This window comes from Propithecus coquereli, unplaced genomic scaffold, assembly GCF_000956105.1.
Source record: "Propithecus coquereli isolate 6110/MARCELLA unplaced genomic scaffold, Pcoq_1.0 Scaffold241, whole genome shotgun sequence".
Taxonomy (NCBI): domain Eukaryota; kingdom Metazoa; phylum Chordata; class Mammalia; order Primates; family Indriidae; genus Propithecus; species Propithecus coquereli.
In genome coordinates this window covers 1,450,429-1,472,513 of record NW_012147964.1, presented here as the reverse complement: position 1 = coordinate 1,472,513, position 22,085 = coordinate 1,450,429, and the positions used below count along the sequence as shown (strand labels likewise).

General features: G+C 52.6%; 1 protein-coding gene across 1 annotated transcript in view; it reads right to left on the bottom strand.

Annotated features, from left to right (window-relative positions):
• Positions 1-7,504: 7,504 nt before the first annotated feature.
• Positions 7,505-22,085, bottom strand: part of SAFB2 (scaffold attachment factor B2) — a 30,779-nt gene continuing 16,198 nt past the window's right edge. Inside the window, exons 12-21 of the mRNA XM_012646128.1 lie at positions 20,391-20,562; positions 19,025-19,116; positions 16,586-16,722; positions 14,845-15,135; positions 13,725-13,865; positions 12,361-12,403; positions 10,925-11,055; positions 8,397-8,509; positions 8,188-8,254; positions 7,505-7,894 (exon numbers count right to left, since the gene is read on the bottom strand). Coding sequence (XP_012501582.1) covers positions 7,744-7,894; positions 8,188-8,254; positions 8,397-8,509; positions 10,925-11,055; positions 12,361-12,403; positions 13,725-13,865; positions 14,845-15,135; positions 16,586-16,722; positions 19,025-19,116; positions 20,391-20,562 — 1,338 coding nt within the window. The 3' untranslated portion in view covers positions 7,505-7,743. The remainder of the gene's footprint in view (positions 7,895-8,187; positions 8,255-8,396; positions 8,510-10,924; positions 11,056-12,360; positions 12,404-13,724; positions 13,866-14,844; positions 15,136-16,585; positions 16,723-19,024; positions 19,117-20,390; positions 20,563-22,085) is intronic.

Sequence of the window (22,085 nt, the reverse complement as noted above, 5' to 3'; positions counted from 1 at the left end):
CCAGAGAGCAGGGACCTCCAGGTCTGTCCCAGTCAAGGTCACGCCGCTGGCACCCAGCCTGCACACAGGAAGTACCCAACAAGCCTTTGCTAAATGAATGAGTGCAAAAAAGGAAAAAAAGGGATTCAGAGGCCGGCTCTTGAGACTGGGTTTCAGATCTTGCCTTGCTGGGGGTTGGGGGGGGGCTTGGCCAAAGGGCTTCCTCCCCCACTCTGTGCCCTGCTTCCCCAGGGACGGGATAAGGGGACATTTCCGGGCCGATGTGAAATCCACCTGCTGGGTTTCGTTTCAGCCGAGTCTGTAAGTGTTCGCTCTGTTATGGCCGGCAGCATCGACGCTGCGGAAGCTTCGCTGCCCTCTACGGGCTCCCCACGAGGCCCGACGCGTGGTTTCCGTGGCTGGGGAAACGGGGCACCCCAGCAGTCTCACAGCTGGCTGGCGTGAGGTGGGTATGATTGCAGGACGGGAAGAAGCCGAGAGACACACAGCATCAGCGGCTCCCGGCACTTAACTCCGCAGCGTGTGGCATTCAAGTGGTTGAAGTGGGGCTTGTTGTTTTAAAAGTTGCTAATGAAACGTGACACATTACAAGCGGTCCTCCTTCCCCAAGTCTGAAGGCCACGCTTAATGCTTAGAGGGAGGGATTTCTTTCTGGCAAGGAGGTGGGAGGCTCTGGTTTAGACCTGACCCTTTTCTTTTGCTTCGGAGACAGGGTCTTGCTCTGTTGACCACACTGGAGTGCGGTGGCCTCATCGTAGCTCACTGCAACCTCAAACTCCTGGGCTCAAGTGATCCTCCTGCCTTGGCCTCCCAAAATGCTGGGATTACAGGTGTGCACCCAAATAAAACCTGCATTTTTAAACAGCATTTCCCATCCCCCCACCCCCAAGTAACTCTACAGAGGCGTTCCTCAGTCCCTTCTCAGAAACAACAGCCTTATTGCTGCACACGTCCAAACGTTTTTGCTATGCTCCCTCTCGATCTCAGCAGGGATCGTCTGCCACCTGCTGTTTACTAAGGACACTGCAAGATGCAACGATTTGGTGGCCCCACCAGAAATCCTAAACTGGGGGAATTTTCCAAGAGGCTTCCAAAGACCCAGTAGGCCATACAGGAGATGAAGCATTCTGAAAACCTGAAAATACAGGGTTGCTATGACTTTCTCCTCTCCATAGATTTGATGAGCGTTTACTATGTGCTTACCGTGTTCCAGGTGTATTAACCATGTCTTAATTCCCCATTTTTTGATGTTTTGACATCTGGGGCCTTGCTGAACCTGGGACTGGACAGCCCCTCCCAGGGCTGGCCAATTCCTAGTTGGTAGACAGGTGGCCTGCATGTGCGCCCTTCAGATGCAAGCCAACTGATCCAGAGCCCACATTCCAGCCACTTCCCTTATCAGGTCACTATCTTCCTGCCCTCATCACCCCAGGGCCAGGGGCCCGACAGCTAGGGACAGCCCCCAGGCCCCAGAGCCCCGCTGAAACGATTCAAACTAGCCAATCAATCCTAACCTGCTCACCCAGCCCCGCAAATAAACGTAATGAAGGCTTTTGCCCAGTTTCCCCGATTCCTCCTGCCTCCTCACTAACCGGTCTGCCCCCGCTGGAGTGGCGTGCCCCCTCCTCTTGGGATCCGAGTATGACAAACGATCGTTTCAATGGCATTTGTCTGATCTGATCCGTTGGTCTTGCCGGCCACGAGTCATAACACCACCTATATTTCAAAATGCCTGGCGTGGCCCTGTATCTGCCTGTCCCAACAGTGTTTACAGCGGGGAGGGTGCCACCAAGAAACAGTGCTGTAGCGGGTGATCAGTGCCGTGACGACAGGTGGATGTGACCGTGACGAGGCAGAGGGTGATGGCAGGTTTCCAATCTGGGGGTCAGAGGAGAACTGTCTCCCGAAACAGGTGGAATCGGAAGGGGCTGGCGCGGCGCCTTGGGTCGCAAATCGCCTGAAGTTCCCCGAGGAGCAGCAGCTGTCGGATGCTGAGTCCCTCACGCTCGCAGCAGCTGTCGTGTCGGCATTTGCAGCTGGAGGCAAACACGGCGCGGCTGCGTCTCATGTGGACTGGAGGTTGTGCGGAGACTTGCGCATTGGCATTCCGGGGAGTGATCTGGGCGCAGTTTCCAGCCCAGTGTTGGTCCGTCCCTGACAGCAGCGAGGGGCGTGTAGTTATCCTTAGGGTCGACTCTAAAGGTTAGGTGCACGTGCAAAATAACCTACACGGTGACGGGCAACGGTTGCTCCTTGGTGCCCCAAACGCCGATCCCTTCAGCACCATGTGACCTTGGTGTGTGGCCCCCTGCGTCCTGCGGTGGCTGAGAGCCGAGACCGTGGGGTTGAGGCCCAGCTCCATGGGCGAGTCTCTGTCTCCCTGGGGCCCTAAACTGCGCTTGACTTTTCTCAGTAATAGGCTCCGTTTTCCAGAGAAGCTGTAATTGGGCACGTCTGGGTTTGGGGGTGCTGTGGGACACTGGTGTGTGTCCTCGCGTAAACCCACTGCTGGCCACGGGGACTAGAGATGTCTAACCTCCTTGACTGGTATTCACCTCTGGCACGTCCCAAAGCGGACTGTGTCGCACCCCAGTGTGATAAGCAAATAATGCCCCCATCGAAAGATGGCCACGTCCTAGTCCCTGGGACCTGTGCGGTTCGGTCCCATGGCAAAGGGACCTTGCAGATGTGATTAAGGTTGAGGACCTGGAGCAGCGGAGAGACGCCTGGATCATCCAGGTGCGTCCAAGCTAATCGCCGGAATCCCTAACACTGGAGAACCTTTCCAGGCCGCGGTCACAGGGAGGGGACTTGGGGAAAGGGTCAGAAAGTCGCTGCGCTGCTGGCTCTGGAGGGGTGGGAAGGGCCCCGCGCCGAGGGACGCTGGGAAAGGCGGGAGGTGGGTTCTCCCCTGGAGCCCCCGGGAGGGACCGGCCCTGCCACACCCTGACGTCAGCCCAGGGAGGCCCGTGTCAGACGTGTGCTGTTTTGAACCGTGCGGTGTGTGTTAAATTTGTTCCAAGAGGCCCAGGAGACGCACACACCCAGTGGTCCTCCAAGTGTCGTGTCAAACTCCCAAGTTTCCAGGTGAGGATAGCGTTCTGGGGACAGAGGAGGCAAAAACGGGGCTCCTATGAGGAAACGGCACCCCAGGGGGCCAACAGGGCTTCTGAGGCACTAAGCCAGACTATGATACGGTCACCCCGGAAATCCTCCCACGGGCCTGGGATTGGGGGAATCACCTCCACCTGAGAAGTGAGAAAACGTGCCCCAAGCCGCTTCCTCGAGTGCTCACAGCTGACAGAAGTGGTTGAAGAGCTGAGACTTGAACCCACTCAGCAGGTGACAGCCCAGGGCTGGCCCCGATTCCCCACCACCCTCCCACCATTCCCCCGCCCCGTCCTGGGAGGGCTCAGTGGAGACCCTCCGCCTCCAGCAAACCCGCTCCCCACCACTACTTTGTGGCTGCAGTTTTGTTAATGAAGAGGCCCGTTTGTGACTCCGCCTTCGGCATTGTTTGACTAGGAAGAACGCGTGCAGTTTAAGGCTGGCAATCATGGCGCGGGCTTGGGAGTTCTTCGCGAGTGAGAAAATTTAACCTAGGAGCTGTTTTGAAATGTAATGAAATCTTTATGAATACGAAATTTGGCAACTGGTGAAGCTGACACATTTTTGCAGATGCGGAGACATTTAATAAGGTCTTCATTCTGATGTTTTGCAGTTTCCTTTCCGTAATGTTGCAGCCAATCGCTTCCTTCCCCCAGCCCCCTCCTCCAGGCTCATGGCACTTGGCAGGGCCCCCAGAACGTGGAGCACCCGAGGCCCTGTTCCTGGAGGGCTCCTCAGGGCCTGTCAACATTTATTAAGCCCTTACTGTATGGCAGGCACGGTTCTAAGCTTTCTGCCTGGATTAACTAATCTCCGTAAAGATCCCATACGGTGCGCACTATTACTCTCTTCCGGTTACGGCAGCCAACGCAGAGAGTAGTTATTAGCTGCCTGTGGGCACAAGACCGGAGGGAAGGTTGGCTCAGCTGCTGCCCCAGGGACTCTCCCTCCCGTGATGTGATGCCCAACAGCCCCCTCCCCCCCGAAAGATTTCTTACAAATGGTGGTAAAATACATGTAAGATAAAACTTACCATTTTAACTATTTTTAAGTCCGTAAAATTCAGTGGCATTAAGCACAATCACACTGCTGTGCAGCCATCACCGCCCTCCGCCTCCAGAACGTTCTCATCATCCCAAACTTGAAACTCTGTCCCCATGAAAACACTCACTCCCCAGCCCCTGGCACCCACCATCCTACTTCCTATCTCTGTGACGCCTCTAGGGACCTCCCGTGAGTGGAACCACACAGGACTTGTGTTTTGTGACTGGCTTATTTCACCGAGCACGATGTCCTCGAGGTCCGTCCACGCAAGGTGGAATCACATTCCACTGCACGGACAGGCCACGTTTTGCTGGTCTGGGCCACTTCACACCCATGGGGATGGCTGCTGTCAGAAACCCCGACAGTAACAGGCGCCGGGGGCGGGGGCGTGGGGACGTTAGAACCTTGGCACATGGCTGGTGGGAATGTTAAACAGTGCAGCCGCGATGCAGTGTGGGGACTCCTTCCAAAGCAGAACACGGAGGTGCCACATGACGCAGCAATTCCACTCCTAGAACGTATGCGAGAGAACGGAAGACAGGTGTCCCAACAGACACACATCCACAAACGGCCACAGCAGTGCGATTCTCAACAGCCCAAACGTGGAATCCCCCAAGCGTCCCTCAGCAACCCTTTTCTGTAACAAATAAGTTGTTTGACCCACCTTTTCTCTCTTGAATTAAAAATCAGAGCTGATGTGTAACTGACCTACACGCAAAAAAATAACAACTCCAGGGCCAGGTCCATGGCTCACACCTGTAATCCTACCACTTTGGGAGGCCGAGGCAAGAGGATCGCTTGAGGCCAAGAGCTGGAGACCAGACTGGGCAACATAGCTAGACCCCCATCTTTAGAGAAAACAGAAAAATTAGCCAGGCATGGTAGCTCATGCCTGTCATCCCAGCTACTCAGGAGGCTGAGGTGGGAGGATTACTTGAGGCCAGGAGTTAGAGGCTGCTGTGAGCTACGCCGCCACTGCATTCCAGCCTGGGTGACAGACTCTGTCTCAAAACACAAAACAACTGCAAACTAATATGATACCCTACTGGATACAAACAGAAGATGTAAAAGGAAAATAACATCTGATAAACAGTGCCTGCAATTTACCCTATTAAGCAACTGGGCACAAGCCCCAGCTACACAAGAGCACGGCAGGAAACATGACGAAGTGCTCAGATACACGCGTCTATGCAGACAGCCACGCTCGCGGTCAGATGCGGCAGGGAGGTCCCAGCACCCCAAGCACCTGTGTTCCCAGAAATGGTGAGTAACTCTTGATAAGGTGCTGAACAATTTTCCCTCAATTTACCCAGAAGCTGCATTCCTGGAAAAATCCATGTGTATCAAAACCAAAGGGTCCTGTGATGGGTGGAGCTGCCCCCACCAAATCCCATTCCCCTCCTAGGCCCCCAGAACCTCAGAAGGCGACTGCACTGGAAACAGGGTACTGCAGATGGCATTAGCCGATGTAAGGCCACACTGGAGTGGGGTGGGCCCCTAAGCTAGTTACGACTGGCGTCTTAACAGAAAAGGGAACTCTGGACCCAAGCACGGACAGGGAGGCGGCCACGTGAAGACGGAGGCAGAGGTTGGGGTGATGCTTCCATAAGCCAAGATGCCAAGGGTGCGGCCACCGTCGGAATCCCGGGGGAGGCCTGGGACAGACCCTCCCTCTCGGCCTCAGGAGGATCCAGCCCTGCCCACACTTTGATCTCGGACTTCTGGCCTCCAGAACTGTGACCCAACGAGCATCTGCAGCCATTTTGTGGCACTGTGACAGCAGTCCTTGCCAACTAATACAAGTATTTTGCTTTTTTATGTAAAACAGGGCAGTTCTTGGCCCAGCTAATTAGAAAGGGGTTTTTCTGCACCCCGCGGGATGACCACTGGGACTGGCTCCCTAGGGCTGGGCTGGTGGTGGCACCCAGTTGAGAGCCCCGGCTTTATACTTCAGGCTGCCAACAGCTCTGAAAACAGGTCACACAAACAACCCCAGGCCGCCTCCTCTCAACACAGGCCTCGCCTGGCTTTTGTTGCCCAAGAGGGACGTCCCTGACCCAATTTCTAGACTTGGGCTTGTGGTGGGGACAGACAGGGACTCCGTGCAGGAGGCCACGTGCCACACAGGCCCCCACGTGCAGCATGGAGACAGCATCCTGTCAACCTGTTGTTAGAAAATGACTCTAAAAAAACAAGCCGCTGCTGTGGGGAAGCTCCTTAGAAATCTTCACTCAGGACGCCGAGGGCCAGAGCCAACCTGCCTTTAATGTTCCGGTTTCCACGGCAAGCTGGGCAGAATTTTCAGATTGCTCTTTTAAAACTAACCACCGCAGCGGGAACACGGGGGACTTCAGAAGAACTGGCAATTGTCGGAGGGGACTGTGGGGTGGCTGCCCTAGATACGGAAGGGCGGAAGAGAGGCTCCCAGCAGGCGGCACTGCGGGTTAACTCTCACCATTCCGCAGGCTCCGTCGGCACCTGCCCACCTCCAGCCGGAGGCCACCAGGCCAACCCCATTTACCCAGGGAGGTGACTTGGCCTTTTTTCTGCCCCCTACCCCATGCCTGCAGCCACCCTGCCCTGCCATCACCAATTCTGGAGAGGAGAGCTGGGCCTCAGAGTGGCCGTGGCCAGCCCACCGTACAGCCCTGGAAGGGAGGGGCCACGACATGGGCAGCCAGCCCAGTGACCTCGGCCGGTGCGGTACCTGGTCTGGCAGTCCTTACGGGGAAACATTGGAATCACGCTCACAAATGACATGTCACAGATAAACCTGCATTTCCAGGAAAATGGATAGACCTGGCACCACCGGGCCAGGGCCAGGTCAGGCTGCCCACTTCCTGCCCGGCTGCCAGGGGAAGGTACGGAGCACAACACAGTCAGGAACCAGGGGACAGCGGGGCCCACCCTCAGCCAGAACCCCACACCACACACGAGCACTGCTCACGCTCCCCAGGTACCATGGTGGCCGTGGGGGCGTTCACGTGGTGCCAATCACTACCTGACGGCCCTCTCCACCCATCCTGCCGAGGGACAGACGGGCACGGACGTGAAGGGACTGGCCCGCGGGCCCCCACAATGAAGGATCCCAGCCCCGACCTCACCTCTGCCTCGTACCTGGACAAACGATCCGATTCCCGAGCCTCAGTTTCCTCATCTGTAAGAGGGGGACTGTGGGCAGCCCAGCACGGTGCAGTTCTGAGAACTCAGCGCAAGCTGATGCAGGCGAAGACTCCAGCAGCACCTGCAGAGCCGGCAGCCGCCACGCGACACACCACAGCACCAAAGGTCGGTCCTGTCCTGTGCCCTGCGGTCACCTCGATGCTCACGCGCACACACGCACACTCAAGGATGCGAATCGTAAACTTTATTAATGGAAAATGGAATGCCTCGTTAACAGAAACTTTGTCTTAAAAACGGCAGAACAAGAACACCATTTATTTAAAAAAAAAAGTGAGTTCACATTGTATCGCGCTACAACACGGTGGCAGAATTTGCTTGTGTTTTAAAAGATTCCACAAGTTCAAGGGAACTCTGGCTGAGAGATTCACCAGTGCGTCTGCCTACCTGAAAACTCGCAGGGAGCGGGACCTAGTAGCGGCGGGTGAAGTGGGGGTACGGGTGGGGGTGGGGGTGCGGGACTCTGCTGTCCCGGTCCTGGCTGGCCACTCCGCCATCTTCCAGTCCGCCCCCCGGCACCACGTCGCCCTGGGAATGTCCACCTTGTGCAAAGCCGCCTCGCCTAGGAACAAAGTCAGACGTTTTCCCCCTCGAAGTGCTCTACGTTTCCACCGAAACACGACTCAGCACACGACTCTGCAGCCTTTAGAGCGCGACTGGTTTTTTTTCCAGGTGAGAAAAATCATAAGCATACACTGTATTCCGTGTAATTGAAGAGTGTTATTTGCGTAAGTTGCAAAGAGCTGCTTTTTGGTTTGTTTTCAAAACATCCAACCCAGCAAGTTGATCAAACATGCAAAGAAGGGGAGGAAGTGCAGGAGCAAACCAACGCCATCCTCGGACAACACTCCTTACCCTGCCACGTTGCCCCGGCCGGCCACGTGCCCTGGTCCCGAGGGCCCCGACAGCCCTCTCTCACCACCTGTAAAAGAAGAGAGTCTGCAAACACCCCTCCTCGGGGAAGCCTCTGGAAATGCTGGGGGGACAAGGGCTCTGTCTGCAGAGTCCTGGGACCACGGCCACCCCCACTCCCTGGGGTCAAGGGTCAGGAGCCAGCCTCGTACCTTGCCACCTTGTGTGCTCCCTGCCTGCTAGGCCTGCGTCCATGGCGCCCTGCCAGGCACGTGCTGGATGCTCTTCCAGCCTCTGGCTGTGCTCTGCCCAGTCCCGGCCACCCCTGAGCCAAAAGAAAAAGACAGTCGTTCGGATGTGCCTCTGGAGTCAGGCCGTGTGGCTGCATGCCCTGCCTCGAGGGCGTCAGAGAGAAACGGGCAGATGGTCCAAGTGATGTTTCCTCAAAGATATATCAAATACAACCCCAAAGATATCTCACAGCCGGGAAGTACAGAAAAGGTGCCACCAAGGAAGTGCCAATCGAAACCACAAGATGCCACTTCACCTCCACTAGGACACCAGAATCAAAAAGACAGATAGCGCTGGCAAGGATGTGGAGAAACCGGAGCCCCGCTACGCTGCTGGTGGGAACGTGCGGCGGTGCAGCGACTGTGGAAAACTGCATGGCGGTTCCTCTAAACGGCAAGCATAGAATTACCACCCGACCCCAGCAATCCCACTCCCGGCTGTCTACCTGAGAGAATGAAAACATGTCCAAAGAAATCTGTACGTGAATGTCCCCAGCAGTGTGACTCCTAACAGCTAAAAGGTGGAAAGGACCCAAACGTCCATTGATGAATGGATACACAGAACACGGTTCAGCCATACAGGGGGATATTCAGACTCGAAAGACTGAAGCTCTAGACACAAGGGGCAACAAGGACAAACCCTAGAAAGTGAAAAGTGCCCAGATACGACAGGCCACACAGTGTGATTCCACTTATAGGAAATGTCCGCAACAGGCAAATTCAGAGACAGAAGATTCATGGTTGCCAGGAGCTGGGGGAGGGAGGGATGGCTGCTAAGAGGTGCAGGGTTTCTTTTTGGAGGTGATGAAAATGTTCCAAAATTGACCGCGGCGACGGCTGCTTAGCTCTGTGTATGTACTCAAAGCCATAGACCGCGCACTTCGAATGGGTAAATTGCAGTGGTTTATGGATTACAGTTTAACAGAGCTATTTTAAAAGTTTCAGACAAAAACTCTGGGAGATTAAAATCCCAATGCGGTTCCAACATCCTGGCACCAGTGGACTCTGGTGTGGAGTGCTGGGCATGGTGGGAGCCGGGCCCGCCTGGCTCAGAAGCCCCAGAGGGAACCAGGACTGGGAACCCAGCAGAGCCCCTAATACCCACCCGCAAAGCAAATGTAACGCTGCCCCCAAAAAGACCGGAAAGCCAATGTGTGTAGCTGTCTGCCCCCAGGTGACCCAAAGGCACAGGGCCACTGCTCACTACAAGCTCCTGTTTCGAGGGTGAGTTCTCCCATTTACGTTTCCCACAGGTATTTACAGCAAAAAGGACTACATGGTATTACAGGACCTGTGTTAAGTAGGTCGCTCGGAAGAGAACACGTTACAGTAATTGATCAGACTGTGGCCACCGTCTGTGCCACACACACGATAGCAACTCCTGGTGTCTTGGAGTCCCCAGCACGGCTCCAGGTCAAAGTCCCCCGCAAAGGTGGAAGTACCTATCAGCTGGAGGGAGGGACGGCACCAGGGAAGACAAAAGCCGCCCCATTGCGCTGAGCAGGGGCCAGACGGAAGCAGCCCCCGGAGGGGCGATGCGCCAAGAGCCTTGTCCCATCAGCACAGAGGCTGCGCTTGGAGACACAGACAGGACACCAGTCACGCAGAGGAAAGGAGCGGACATGGCAGGGGCAGCACCAGGAGATGGTTCTGCCCCCAGCGACCGTGCAGCCAGCCCAGACAGCGGGGAGGAGATGGGCTGGCCGGGAAGGGAGCACAGCTGTGCAGGGGCCACTGCAGCTGACCAAAGAAACCACAATGAGGCACCCGGATCCCCCCTGACAAGTCCTGGGTCAACCCCAAAGCTGATGAGGCTTGGGGCTGCCCACCAGCCATAGTGTCAGCAGGAAGGTAGCCTTGGACACCCAGGGGAGGACCTGGCCCGGCGTCCTCCACACTGAACAGCATGTTCGAGTCCTGGGGGAGAGGGGCCTCACTAACCTGCCATCCGAGTTCCGCCCACAAAGATCCCCACCCAGCTGCCCCAGGGTGAGGGTCCCCACAAGAGATTCATTCTAACGGGGGGCCAGGGTTGAGAAGCCCCAGCCCAGGGTAAGCAGGGGTCAGAGAAAAAGGATCCGAGGAGACCCTAAAGAGACAATATGGTGGCGGCGAAGCTTCTCTACCGCTCACCACAGGAGCCACACTAAGAGCTTCAGGACTGTCCCCTCCAACAGGTGAGGAACCCCAGTGACTGAGACACACCTGCAGGGTGACCCCAACCCCACTAAGTGAGGAAGGGCTGTCCAGGTCACCCAGTACGGCCCCACCCCCAAGAGCCTGCTGTCTTTCCTTGTGAGAACCTGGCCTTCTCGAATCAGGGGTTTCAAATGGCAGGACCCCTGAGTAGCCTGTCCTAAGGCTCCCAACGGCTGAACCGCACCTTGGGGATGTGCACAACCAGGCACTGACCTCTGATCAGGCGAGGACCGATGGCCCTGTGCACTAACCTGGGGGGAGGAGGCAGCCCCCGGCCTTCACTCAGCCTCTTGTCAGAGCCGTAGCCCCCCCAGCCATCACGGGAGTCCCGGCCGTGCCGCTCTGGGGGTCCTCCGTGGCCATGGCGGTCGTCTGAGTAGTGCTAGAGGGCACAAGAGTACAGAGTGACTCTCTGACCATGTCACTCCTCTGTGGCACCCACTTCCAGGAGGCCTGTTCATCACAGACCCAGGCAGCAGTGGGGGTGGCTTAGAGGCCTGCCCCGACCCCAGCTGAGCCCTGCTCTGCTGACCGTCTGCTCCCAGAGGTCCCCTGCCTTCGGACTCCCCTTCTCCCACGCCCCAGCTCCATCACCGACTCACCTAAGCCGGTGCTGCAGCATCACCCTCCTGCCCCACGAGCGCAGAGAGCCTGTGCCTAATGGCCCTCACTGGCACTGCTCAAGGTTCATGAGAAGAGCCACTTAGCCCTGTCCTGCCTGAGAGTCGGGAGGCCTCCTTTCTGGTGCCCCTGGGGTGGGCCAGGCCCCTCTGACACCAGCCTTCCGGTATCCCTGGGCAACCAATCCCACAGGACCCAGCAAACCTCAGGAGTCAGAATGGTCTCATGTTCTCTCACAGCCCTGTTTTTAAAAGCCCCTATTCTCCTTTTTTTCTTTTGAAGAGACAAAGTCTTGCTCTGTTGCCCAGGCTAAAGTGCAGCGGTGTGATCATAGCTCACCTCACTACAGCTCAAACTCCTGGCCTGAGCCTCCAAAGGAGCTGGGACTACAGGCATGCACCACTACACCTGGCTAATTTATTTATTTTTTTTACAGATGGGGTCTCACTATGTTGCCCGGGGTCGTCTTAAACTCTTGGCCTCAAGTGATCCTCCTACCTAGGCCTCCCAAAGTGCTGAGATTACAGGCATGAGCCACCACACGTGGAATCAAAGCCAATATTCTGACGCCTGTCTCCCACCTCTCAACCGTGCTGCTCCTGCCTGAGCTCACACTGCTCACCCAGCACGGGCACCACCACATCACCACAGACACGCAGGGACCACCTCGTGGTCTTCAGTTCCCAGTCCCCAGCGTAGGACCTGAGAGCGAGGGACAATGCCCCAGGCCTCGGCAAATGTGGGCTAAACGATGACTACCTATGCCACCATTTGGGTACTCCGGGCTACCCCACAGTGCCAGGACTCGAAGGCTCTCTAAGTAAGTGGACAACCAAGAGATACTTGCAGTTTCTGCTAGATAAAATTAACCAAGAACACGCCCCGCACGTTAGAAAACTACATAGAATCACTAATTAGAAAACAATCAGAAATTTGTACTTCTAATCACTGGCAACTGACACTTCCACCCACAATGTGACTAAGCTGTCCCCTCTCTGGCACAGAAGCCAGCTGCAGGCCAACTGCAGAGAGCTGGCCCCAGGCTGGGCGTCTGGGCTGTACTCACCTGGCCGTCTCTCTCTTCCACCACTGGCCTTGAACCTTCCCTCCTGCAAAAGGAAAGTATCTCATTCAAACGACCGCTGGCGGCACCGCACATTTCCGCAGGCCATACAAGAGCTTCACAACCGGGACACTCACTCTATTCCACCACAGAGGAAGTACAGCTCACTGGCCTGGGAAAAAAAGAGACGAGCTAGCTCCAATTCAAAGGCTTTTTCCTGCGGCCAGGAATGAAGTGGGATCCCAAGAAGGAGGGAATAAAGATGTTATTGAACTAAAATTCCTCAGAGAAGTCTCAGAAATAAAGACCCACACCAGGAAGTCAACATCTAATTTATGTGCAGCCCAGTTACCAAAGTCAGGGCAACAGACAAAGGGAAGCCTCCCTGATCCCTAACCTCCGTCTGACCCCACACAGGTGACTCACCGAATCTCACACCAACGAAAGCCGCAATTACGCCAGTGGCTTTTCAGCCTGCCCTGCCGTCCTCCCACTCTGGCATCCCTCATGGAGGAGCTAATGAGCGGCAAACGGCTCAAGAATATGCAGCCCAGGGGAGCACAGTGAGAAACCCACAGACAGGCTTCTTCGACTGGAAAACTGCCTTTTTAATAATCTAGATATATTCCTGATTTTAAAAGGCACTGGGGGGAAAAAAAAAAAAAACGGCAGGCAGGCACTGGCCAAAAACTCACCTAGACCCTCAAAAAGCAAAGCCAAATGAGAAATTCTGCACATTCTCCAGTCAATTCTCTTTGTAGTTTACTGGCACAGGAGCCGCTGCTGGTGGACGAAGCCCAGGTTTGAGCCCCGGAGCCCCAGCTGGCCTAGGCAAGTCACACCTCTTCCCTAAACCTGCTTCCTCTGGTATATACACACGAGGAGGCTGGGCCAGGCCCTCTTCCAAGCCCTTCCTGGTTCTGTGGGAGGTGGGGAGGGGAAGAGGGGGAGAAGTTGTGGAAGGACCCCCAGGAAACTGTGAAACCCAGAGCTGGGCCATGCTGGAACACCCCGCCGGCCCATAGAGAGCTCAGTGTGGGGTGCCTGGGCTCCAGCCATCCTGCATTCTCTTAGGCAGAGCTCGCTACCTGGGGCCACACCCGGCCTACCCATGAAAAGACAACAGCAGGTAAAAGGAGCCTGTAGGCGCCTTCCTGCTCGGCAAGCTGAGGATGCTCTAAGTGACCACTAGTTACAACAACAACTTGCTCAAGTTCTGCGGGTCAAAGTCACCCACTGTGATCCACAAGTCAGTGAGACTTCAGAGAAGAGATGAAGACCTATCCCTGTACCAGGCTGAGAACTCGAACAGCTCGATGTCCCAGTGCCTGCCACCTCTGTGGCTGCAGGAGGGACGGGCGGCTAACCTGTCGATGGCGTGGTCCTGGTACTGGCCCCGCTCACGATGGTGGAAGTCGTGGAAGCGGTGATCTGGCCGGGGGAAGTCGGCGCGGTATCTGTCCTCCATCACCACTCGTTTTCTTTCTGGCCAATAGGCATCATCTCGCCTGTTGGTTATTATTTTAAAAAGAATGCAAATTTCATTTATGACAGAGAAAGAGGAAAAAGCAAAGGGGTGGAGGTGAGGAGGGGAGCTCTCTCCCCAGACCCAGCATCATTAAAATGTCCTGCAGGGCTAATCTCTAAACATTCAATCATTATCGCTTTGATTTGATAAATTAAAATCCCCCAAACTGCCAAGAGGCACACTGGTGTTCTCATCTGACAATCCTGAAGAAAGCACTGCTGTGAGCTAATTGTCTCGCAAGGCTGCTAATACCTTGATCCCCGCGTGAGCTCAAATTCAAGTGAAATGAAATATTTGATTCTTCTGGAATGGAATTTGAGTTGCCACATTTTTACCTTCCCCGTCGTCTATGAGAACCTGAACCTCCCTCTGAGTTTTTTGCAGAAGCAAAGGGAATTAGGTCGGGTGATAGTGAACTACATACGGCTCAGGACAGCATCCAATTATCTTCTTCCTGATTTTTACCAGAAAACTAGGCTCACGGGGAGTGGGGTGACGGGTGACGGTCAATTAAGCCGTTTGGAGAAGCTAGAGACCAATAAACCTACTTTCCAAGCCAGGAGGCAATTTCCTTTTCCACAGCGCCTGCTCTGCCTCTCGTCTACAAGGACACGCTAGACCAACAGAGATGGCATGGCCAACTTGGGCCTAATGGATGTCTGGCTGTCTCATAACACAAAAAGAGAACAGTTACGCTCCATGGGGAACCTAAGAGGAAAGGCATCACACGCTCTTCAGCAAGTGGCAACCAACGAGATTCCCTGAAAAATAACTCAAATGGGACAAAAAAAAAAAAAAAAAGTTGCACAGCCACTGGAAGGTGACAGTGAACTACATAATCTTGCGGCAGTGGCAGTGAGTTCTACAGAGGGGCCAGCCTCCATGTTAAATTTAATTCTCCAGCCCAGGAGATAGGCAGGGAAGCTGCCACCGCCTCCACGCAGGCCTCAGGCTCTCACCGGTCCAGGTCGTAGGGCCGCCGCACCGCGGGCCGCCGCTCCTGCTCGTAGCGCAGCTGCTCCTGCTGGCGCCGCAGCTCCTCGCGCTCGCGGTGGATGCGCTCCTGCTCCTTCCTGCGCTCGCGCTCCACACGCATGCGCTCCCGCTCCAGCCGCTCCCGCTCCATGCGCTCGCGCTCCAGCCGCTGCCGCTGGCACTCCAGCTGCAGGCGCTCGCGCTGCAGGCGCACCTTCTCCTTCCGCTCGTGGAAGGCCTCGAGGCGCTGCTCCCGCTCCCGCTGCTCCCGCTCCCTGCAGGGACACAGAGAGGCCACCCTGAATTACAGCGCCACGGAGGCTCGCCTACCAGCCACCAGGACGGGGCACCCGGGACCCGCTCTCACCGAGCTGCCCGGAGCCCCCAAACTCCACCTTTTCCCAACAAGACAGGCGCCGGGCCAGAGACAGTAGAGCTTGGCCCAAAAACGCACAAGACGAGGCCGGTGCAGGACTCGATGTCATCTACAAGTTTTGGAAACTGTGACTGTAAAGGGAAAGATGCACCACAGGTGCTTGATGATGGCTACCACAAAGGTGCCGTGCACGGGAAACCCCTGGAGAAACGACCACCGTAGCCACCCGAGGGGTGAAAAACGGTTCTGATTTCTTATTACAGGCTATGAGCGTGTCTTATTTTCACACCTTTCCTCAAAAAAGGCTGTATTTTCAGTGACAGTATCCTTTGAACAGAACCTGGGAAGGCATGGGGACAGGCACCAGGCAACAGAGGGCCCACGGTTTACTGGCTGAGCACCACGGCCAGGGCCAAGGTCTCACTTTCCCGCACACTGGGACCTGCCTGGTCGCTCTGAAAGCCCTTTTCCAAGCCTGAGCAGTGTCGGCCACACTCTCACTCTCTGACGGTGCCTGGAGAGGCTCCAAACCGAGGAGGAGCAAGTTGTAAGGAAAAAAAGCCGCTCAGTGGGCTTTTCTGTCCTAAAGCTCCATCTGCAGAAAGGATGCGATTAGCTCAGTTTAGAAAAGCAAATGTAGCATAACTGGAAAGTTTCCACATCACCCATGTGAGTGCAGGAAAGGTCCCCAAATACCAAGACATAAAGCTTTTGTTTTACTGAACATTTGAGGAAAAGCGACAAGGGAAGTCCGGAGAAGCTGACACGAGATGTCAGGATGTAAAAGTGGAGGGGAAAAGTCTCCTTCGAACCTCATGTCAATAAACCGTCCCGGCAGCAGAGGGCGTGAGCGGCGAAGGCGCTGCAGCTGGGAGAGACAGACACGGCTCGATGCAGACACTTCAGGGAAGCCTTTCCTATGACTAACACCTGTGACAAAACTGCCCCATTCCGGTGCTGCAATAAAATGACAACTGAATTCCAGTTGCAGCTTTTGGCCTTACTTATGCAGAAAGTTTCAGTGGGGAAGACCAAGGCCTCGACACCAGGGACCCACTCCAGCTAAGCCACGTGTGTGAGAGCTTTCCACACGGCCAACTTCCAACTTCAGCCAGAGGAAAAGGCTGCTGGGCAAAAATGGCCTTTGGTGACTTCTATGCCACCGTCACGTCTCACAAGCTAGCTGTGAACAGGCGCTGAGCTTTGCCTCTCGGACTCGGGTGGAACACACAAGAACGGCCAGCCCAAGTGCCAGCACAGACTTCTGGCTCCAGGAGAGCTAAGGAGGCAGATAGTCCCCCCTGCCCCTAGTAAGTCACCAGCCCACAACCCTGGTGGGTCCCACTCACCTCCGTCGCTCCGTTTCTCGGATCTCTCGCTCCCGCTGCCTCTGGCGCTCTCGCTCCCTCTGTTCTTTGATTTTATCAAACGACAAGATGTCTCTCTTCTCTTTGCTTTCTGACTTGCGATCCTGACTCTTGGAGCTCTGTTTACCAAAATTGGTTTATTAACATCAGAGAAATGACTGCAGCAAATATACAGTGGAAGTTAAATTTGCATGTCTGGATTAGCCCAGTATTCTTCTGTCCCGTGTGGTTTATATGGGAGGTGTGGTTTCCAAACCACAGGCCCAAGCACAGGCTGTTTCCCCCCAGGTAGGAGTTTTGTAGCTTAATCCACAATCTTCCTTTCAAATGTCAAAGGGCATTAACGGAAGAGAAAAGGTTGGCCTAAACCTCAGAAAACCCACAGGCCGAGTTTTTCTACTGTAGCAGAGCCAATGACTCATATAATCTAAAACAAAACTAGACCTCTCAGAGCCACAGGGCACATCCGCGCAAAGCCATGGCAGCCCCTTGGTTCAGTGGGGGACAGCAGTCAAGCCAGCTGTTTGGAGAGCTGGAGACTGACTGCACGTTTCCCTTCTCAACTGTTGGCTCAGGCCGCAGGCAGACAGCCCTAAAATAGAAAAAGCCAAAATGCTTCAAGGAGAAACGGTGCTCCTAATAAGGTATAAAACACTTATGGCCAACTTCCATGATATTCCGTTTCTGGGACAAGACTCAGAATTGTAAGGCTGACTCCCATTTCTGAGGCTCTCCAAGGCGTCACCCAAACTGGCCACACACCAGACTCTCCCATGAAGCTTTTAAACTACACAGTACCCCGGGCCTCCCACTGGCCCAGACTCAGAATCTCCAGGCAAGAACTTGGGAGGTGACATTTTCAAAGAGCTCCTCAGGCTTATTTTCTTAATTAGCTCCCACAAGGGAAAAAATAAGAGCAATAAAAGGCAAAGCAACCCGATAAAAAGAACAGCAGAGGTTGAGACCAGATGTCACACCAGTTTGCAAAAGGGGGTGGGTGGGGAGCAGGGGAGCAGAGACACACCAGAAAGGACGACCTTCTTACAAGGAAGGACACACCACCCCAAATCTCACCACAACACTCTTCGCCTATGGGACGGGCAGAAGGTTTCATCTGCAGTGATGAGGGGACAGACACCCTCAGGTACCGCTACATGGAATGCAGCCCAGCAGGGAAGGGTACCTGAAAGGGACTCTCGGGTCATAGCCCAGCTTAGCCACTTACTAGTGACCTGGCACCTGATACACAGCCAGTAAATATAAGTCTGCCCATAACTTTTCTGAACAGCACTTTAACTATTTCAAAATAAACAAGTTAAAAAAAGAAAGGAAGAAGGCTCAACTGTACGTCTCTGTATGTAAAGACCTCCAAGGCATATTATACAAAAAAAGCAAGGTGCACACCAGCAAGTTCCAGCACGATCCTTCGCTGGTGGTCCTACAGCGTGTGTGTGTGACGCATGTTCAATGTCCTTTGAGAGGAAGCTGAGGGGACCATGCAGAGGCAGAGCACCTTCCATCTTGCTTGTATCTCTCTGTGCTAACTCAATGCTCTGATCACATGTGAATTATCACTGATTTTTTAATGATAGAGGTATTTGGCTGGTAAGATTATGGATCTCTGTTTTCTACTCTGGATTTCTTTGTATTTTATGATTTTCATGTAGCCCGTATGAAAAATGGCAGTAGGAATTACTGCTTTACAGAATCCAAATGTTCATTTTAAAAAATTATGTCTTAACACAAAGTGTTCTTAGATGAATATGGATGAATACCATTAACTTTGCACTCACTAAAAGAGCAGTATTTCCTCATTAATGTTTCCTCTAGTCTTAGCTAGAACCTGCAGCTGCGAAGCAGAGAGTTTTTTTCTGTTTTCCAGAGTAGAATATGCAAAATTATACAGCTGTTTGTCCAGCTGTGTGTATAGTTCAAGAATGATGTTCCTTATCTCATAAAATGAAAGATACTCCATTTTAGGTTGGGCTCTACTTTTCTTTTAGTTAATTTAATAAAAGACTAGAAAACCAATGAAAAGACTATTAATAAACTGCTATTAGATCAACCGAAGAGGAAACCCAGTGGAAGAGCCTGGGGCCAGACCCATCCTATCCGATGGTGGGTGGGGTGTTGTGTGTCAATCGAGTGTCCGTCCAGACGACGGTATAACCTGACAAGAACCAGTGAGAGGCCAGCACGTTAAGGAAAGCAAACATTGGTAAGTACTGTTCTGCGAAAAGTTTCAGAATTTAATTTTGTGTCTGTGTATATAATCTAAACAATTAACATACCTCCTGAGTAATTCAAAGAACTCTTAAGATCTTAAAGCTGAAACAAAGTTGTTTTCATAATACAAATCAAAGTGGTCATTAAACCACCATCAAAAACAGCTGGCCAAGAGGTGGCAGAAGCAATACTTACTCTCTCTTTTGACCTGCTTGTGGTTTTCACACTAATGACAGGCTCTCCTTTCGATTTATCCATCACCACTGTGCGTTCCATTCCTCTGCTTCCTTCGGGACAAAAACACAGCAATCTATCAAAACATGCTAACACCCCAACAATCCAATAGCAATCAGCACTCTGGTGGACCGTGGGATGGGCACACAGGGCCTCAGTCAAGTGACCGACACAAGCCTTTGGAGCCTCTGGTCCTCATCTCTATTGTGACCAACACAATTAACATAGGTACAAAGTGGCTAGTGCACCCTGACGTGTCTTTGCACATCTGAAGTAAAAGTAGCTGAGACTTTTTCCCACACTACAACTGAAACCCAAAGTCGGAGTGCATGCTGCAACGTGCATGCAAACATACCCGCCCTGCAGAGTTCTGCCACCCCCACGCGAAATCCTAGTAGCTCCAAGAGAGCCAATTTATATTTCATTCCTCCGGTACATTCTGTAAAGCTCTGCAGAATCTGGGTCCCCGTGCTCTGAAGCAGACACTGCTGTCTCTGAGGGAGTGCCTCGCCAGACGGGTGGGCTTACCTTCATTCATCTATAGCAATAAAGGCTTCCAAATCAATTCTCTTTCCGACAACACAACAACCAGCTCTAACCACTGGAACAATGACTTATTTGTGGAGATTTATAATACTTGAGGAACATTTTGAAAACATGTTCCTCATGAGATTACTGGTAAATTACTCCAAGCACTTAAGATCTAACTTGTAATGTGCTATACCAAATTTCAGTGCTCCAGATGGTTGGGTTGTTTTTTACCCCTTGGGGGAGGTAGGGGGGTTGGTTTATTTTTCTGCCACAATACATTGGAGATACTCATACAAATTCGAAGGTACAGAGCACAATAAACTTATATAAAATGACAAGAGAAGTGGCATTGTCCAACACTGTCCAAATACAACCACTTCAACAGATACAGATGTTTGGAGGTTTTACCACATACAGCTTTAACATAAATGCAGGAAAAGCTCAATCGCACACCTGCAGAATTGCATCAGATTTGTTGCAAGGAACCAGGCCAATTCCCTCCTGCAAATCCCACTATGATCTGCCAGAGATTCAGGAAAAGCAAAAACCCAGGCCACTGAAGTCCAACAATACCCATACAGTGCACCTAGTCCGTCCGGAGTACTTCCAGGTTTCTGATGTTGTACAAAACCCCTTTAAGCCATTTCATCTCGTTTCAACCGCTACCTATAAACAGCACAACTCAGCCACGTTACCAGAAAGCTCACCGTCCTCACTTCCTCTTTGACACTCTACCTACCCCACTACCCGTGCCAGGATTTGCCCCATTCATGAACACTTAGAAGACTCTCATCACCTGATTTGGTGACTCTAGACCGATTTGTAGGTCCTGGTTTCAGCTCATCTTGGTCTTTTTCTTCCTTTTTAATGTCTTCAAGTCTTTTTTCTTCCTCCTTCTCAATCTTTTCTTCCTTCTTAATTACGGTTCTATTTAAAAACATGGTTATCAAACTTGAGTTCCTGAGACTCTGTCGCAGGAACAGCTCACACTGATTCTCACTCGCACATACTCAGACATCCATACAGAACAAATCAGCCCGACAGCAATTAACTGGGGAAGACGACTGGAAGGCCACGGAGGCGACTGTCCTCTTTAGATATAGGCCCTATTCCCACTTCAGTTATTTGCTAAATCTACAAATATGCATAATGAAACTGGAGGCTGGTGGGGAGGTTTTTCCAAAATGTTAGATGCACTGGTATGCATGCAGGCGTATATGAGAAACACTCCAACTATTTAAGAGCACTTTAAAAAACGAACTCTAAATCTGTTTCATCACCTGTTTGTGGAATATTATTTATCAGTTTTATAGGGAAAATACTCAACCTTCTAGACAAACCAGTTGAAGGCAGTTTGACCTTGGGCTGGGCACTCACCCTCTCTGAACCTGTTTCCTCTCCTACATAGAGCACATGCCTCATGGGGAACTGCTACGTTAGGTCATTACATATGAAATGTCCAATTTCAAATCAAAAGTTTAGTGTATTTATATCTCAAACAACAAGCAGTACAGTTAATCAAAGTGTGCACCTAAACAATCAAACACAGTTTTACCATCGTAATGGTAGCTTCTTTATGCCAGCAGCGAAGAAACCTGGAAAGTAGGTAACGACAAAACTGTGAAAGGCATTTTCCACAGCCTGTTGAGAATTGAGTATTTTTCCTCGCAAGAAGTGCTGCAAAGTCTGGAGAGAAGCATAGTCAGTTGGTGCAAGGTCTGGTGAATATGGTGGATGACGGAGTTTCCAAGTCCAGCTGCTGTAGTTTGAGCAGTGTTGTTTTTGTGATGTGTGGTTTAGCGTTGTTTTGCAAGAGGATTGGCCTGTGTCTATCAACCAATCTCAGCTGCTTAATCGCAAGCATCCTCATCATTTCGTCCAACTGGCTGCAGGAGACATCTGCTGTCATCGACTGACCAGGTTTCACGAAGCTGTAGTGGATAATACCAGCACTGGACCAAACGCACACCATTAGCTTTTTCTGATGAATATTTGGTTTTGGTCTGTGTTTCAGCACTTCATATTTATCCAACCATTGTGCTGAAGGCTTGCGATTATCAGAAAGAATCCATTTTTCACCACGCGTAACAACACAGTGTAGAAATGGCTCACCTTTATGTCGTGACAGCAAAGAAAGGCAAGCTTCGAGACAATTTCTCTTTGGATGCTCATTTAATTCACGTGGAACCATCTATCCAGCTTGTTTACCTTGCCCGTTTGTTTCAAATGGTCCAGTATTATAGGAATAGAAACGTCAAACCTTGCTGCTAATTCGTGCATAGGTTGAGATGGATTCGCTTCCACTACAGCTTTCAGCTCATCATTATCCACCTTAGTCTGTCACCCACGTGGCTCATTTTCAAGATTAAAATCACCAGAACACAACTTGGCAAACCATTGATGAACTGTGCCTTCACTAGCCACATCCTCCCCAAACACTTCATTGATATTTTGAGCTGTCTGCGCTGCATTGGTTCCATGACAGAACTCA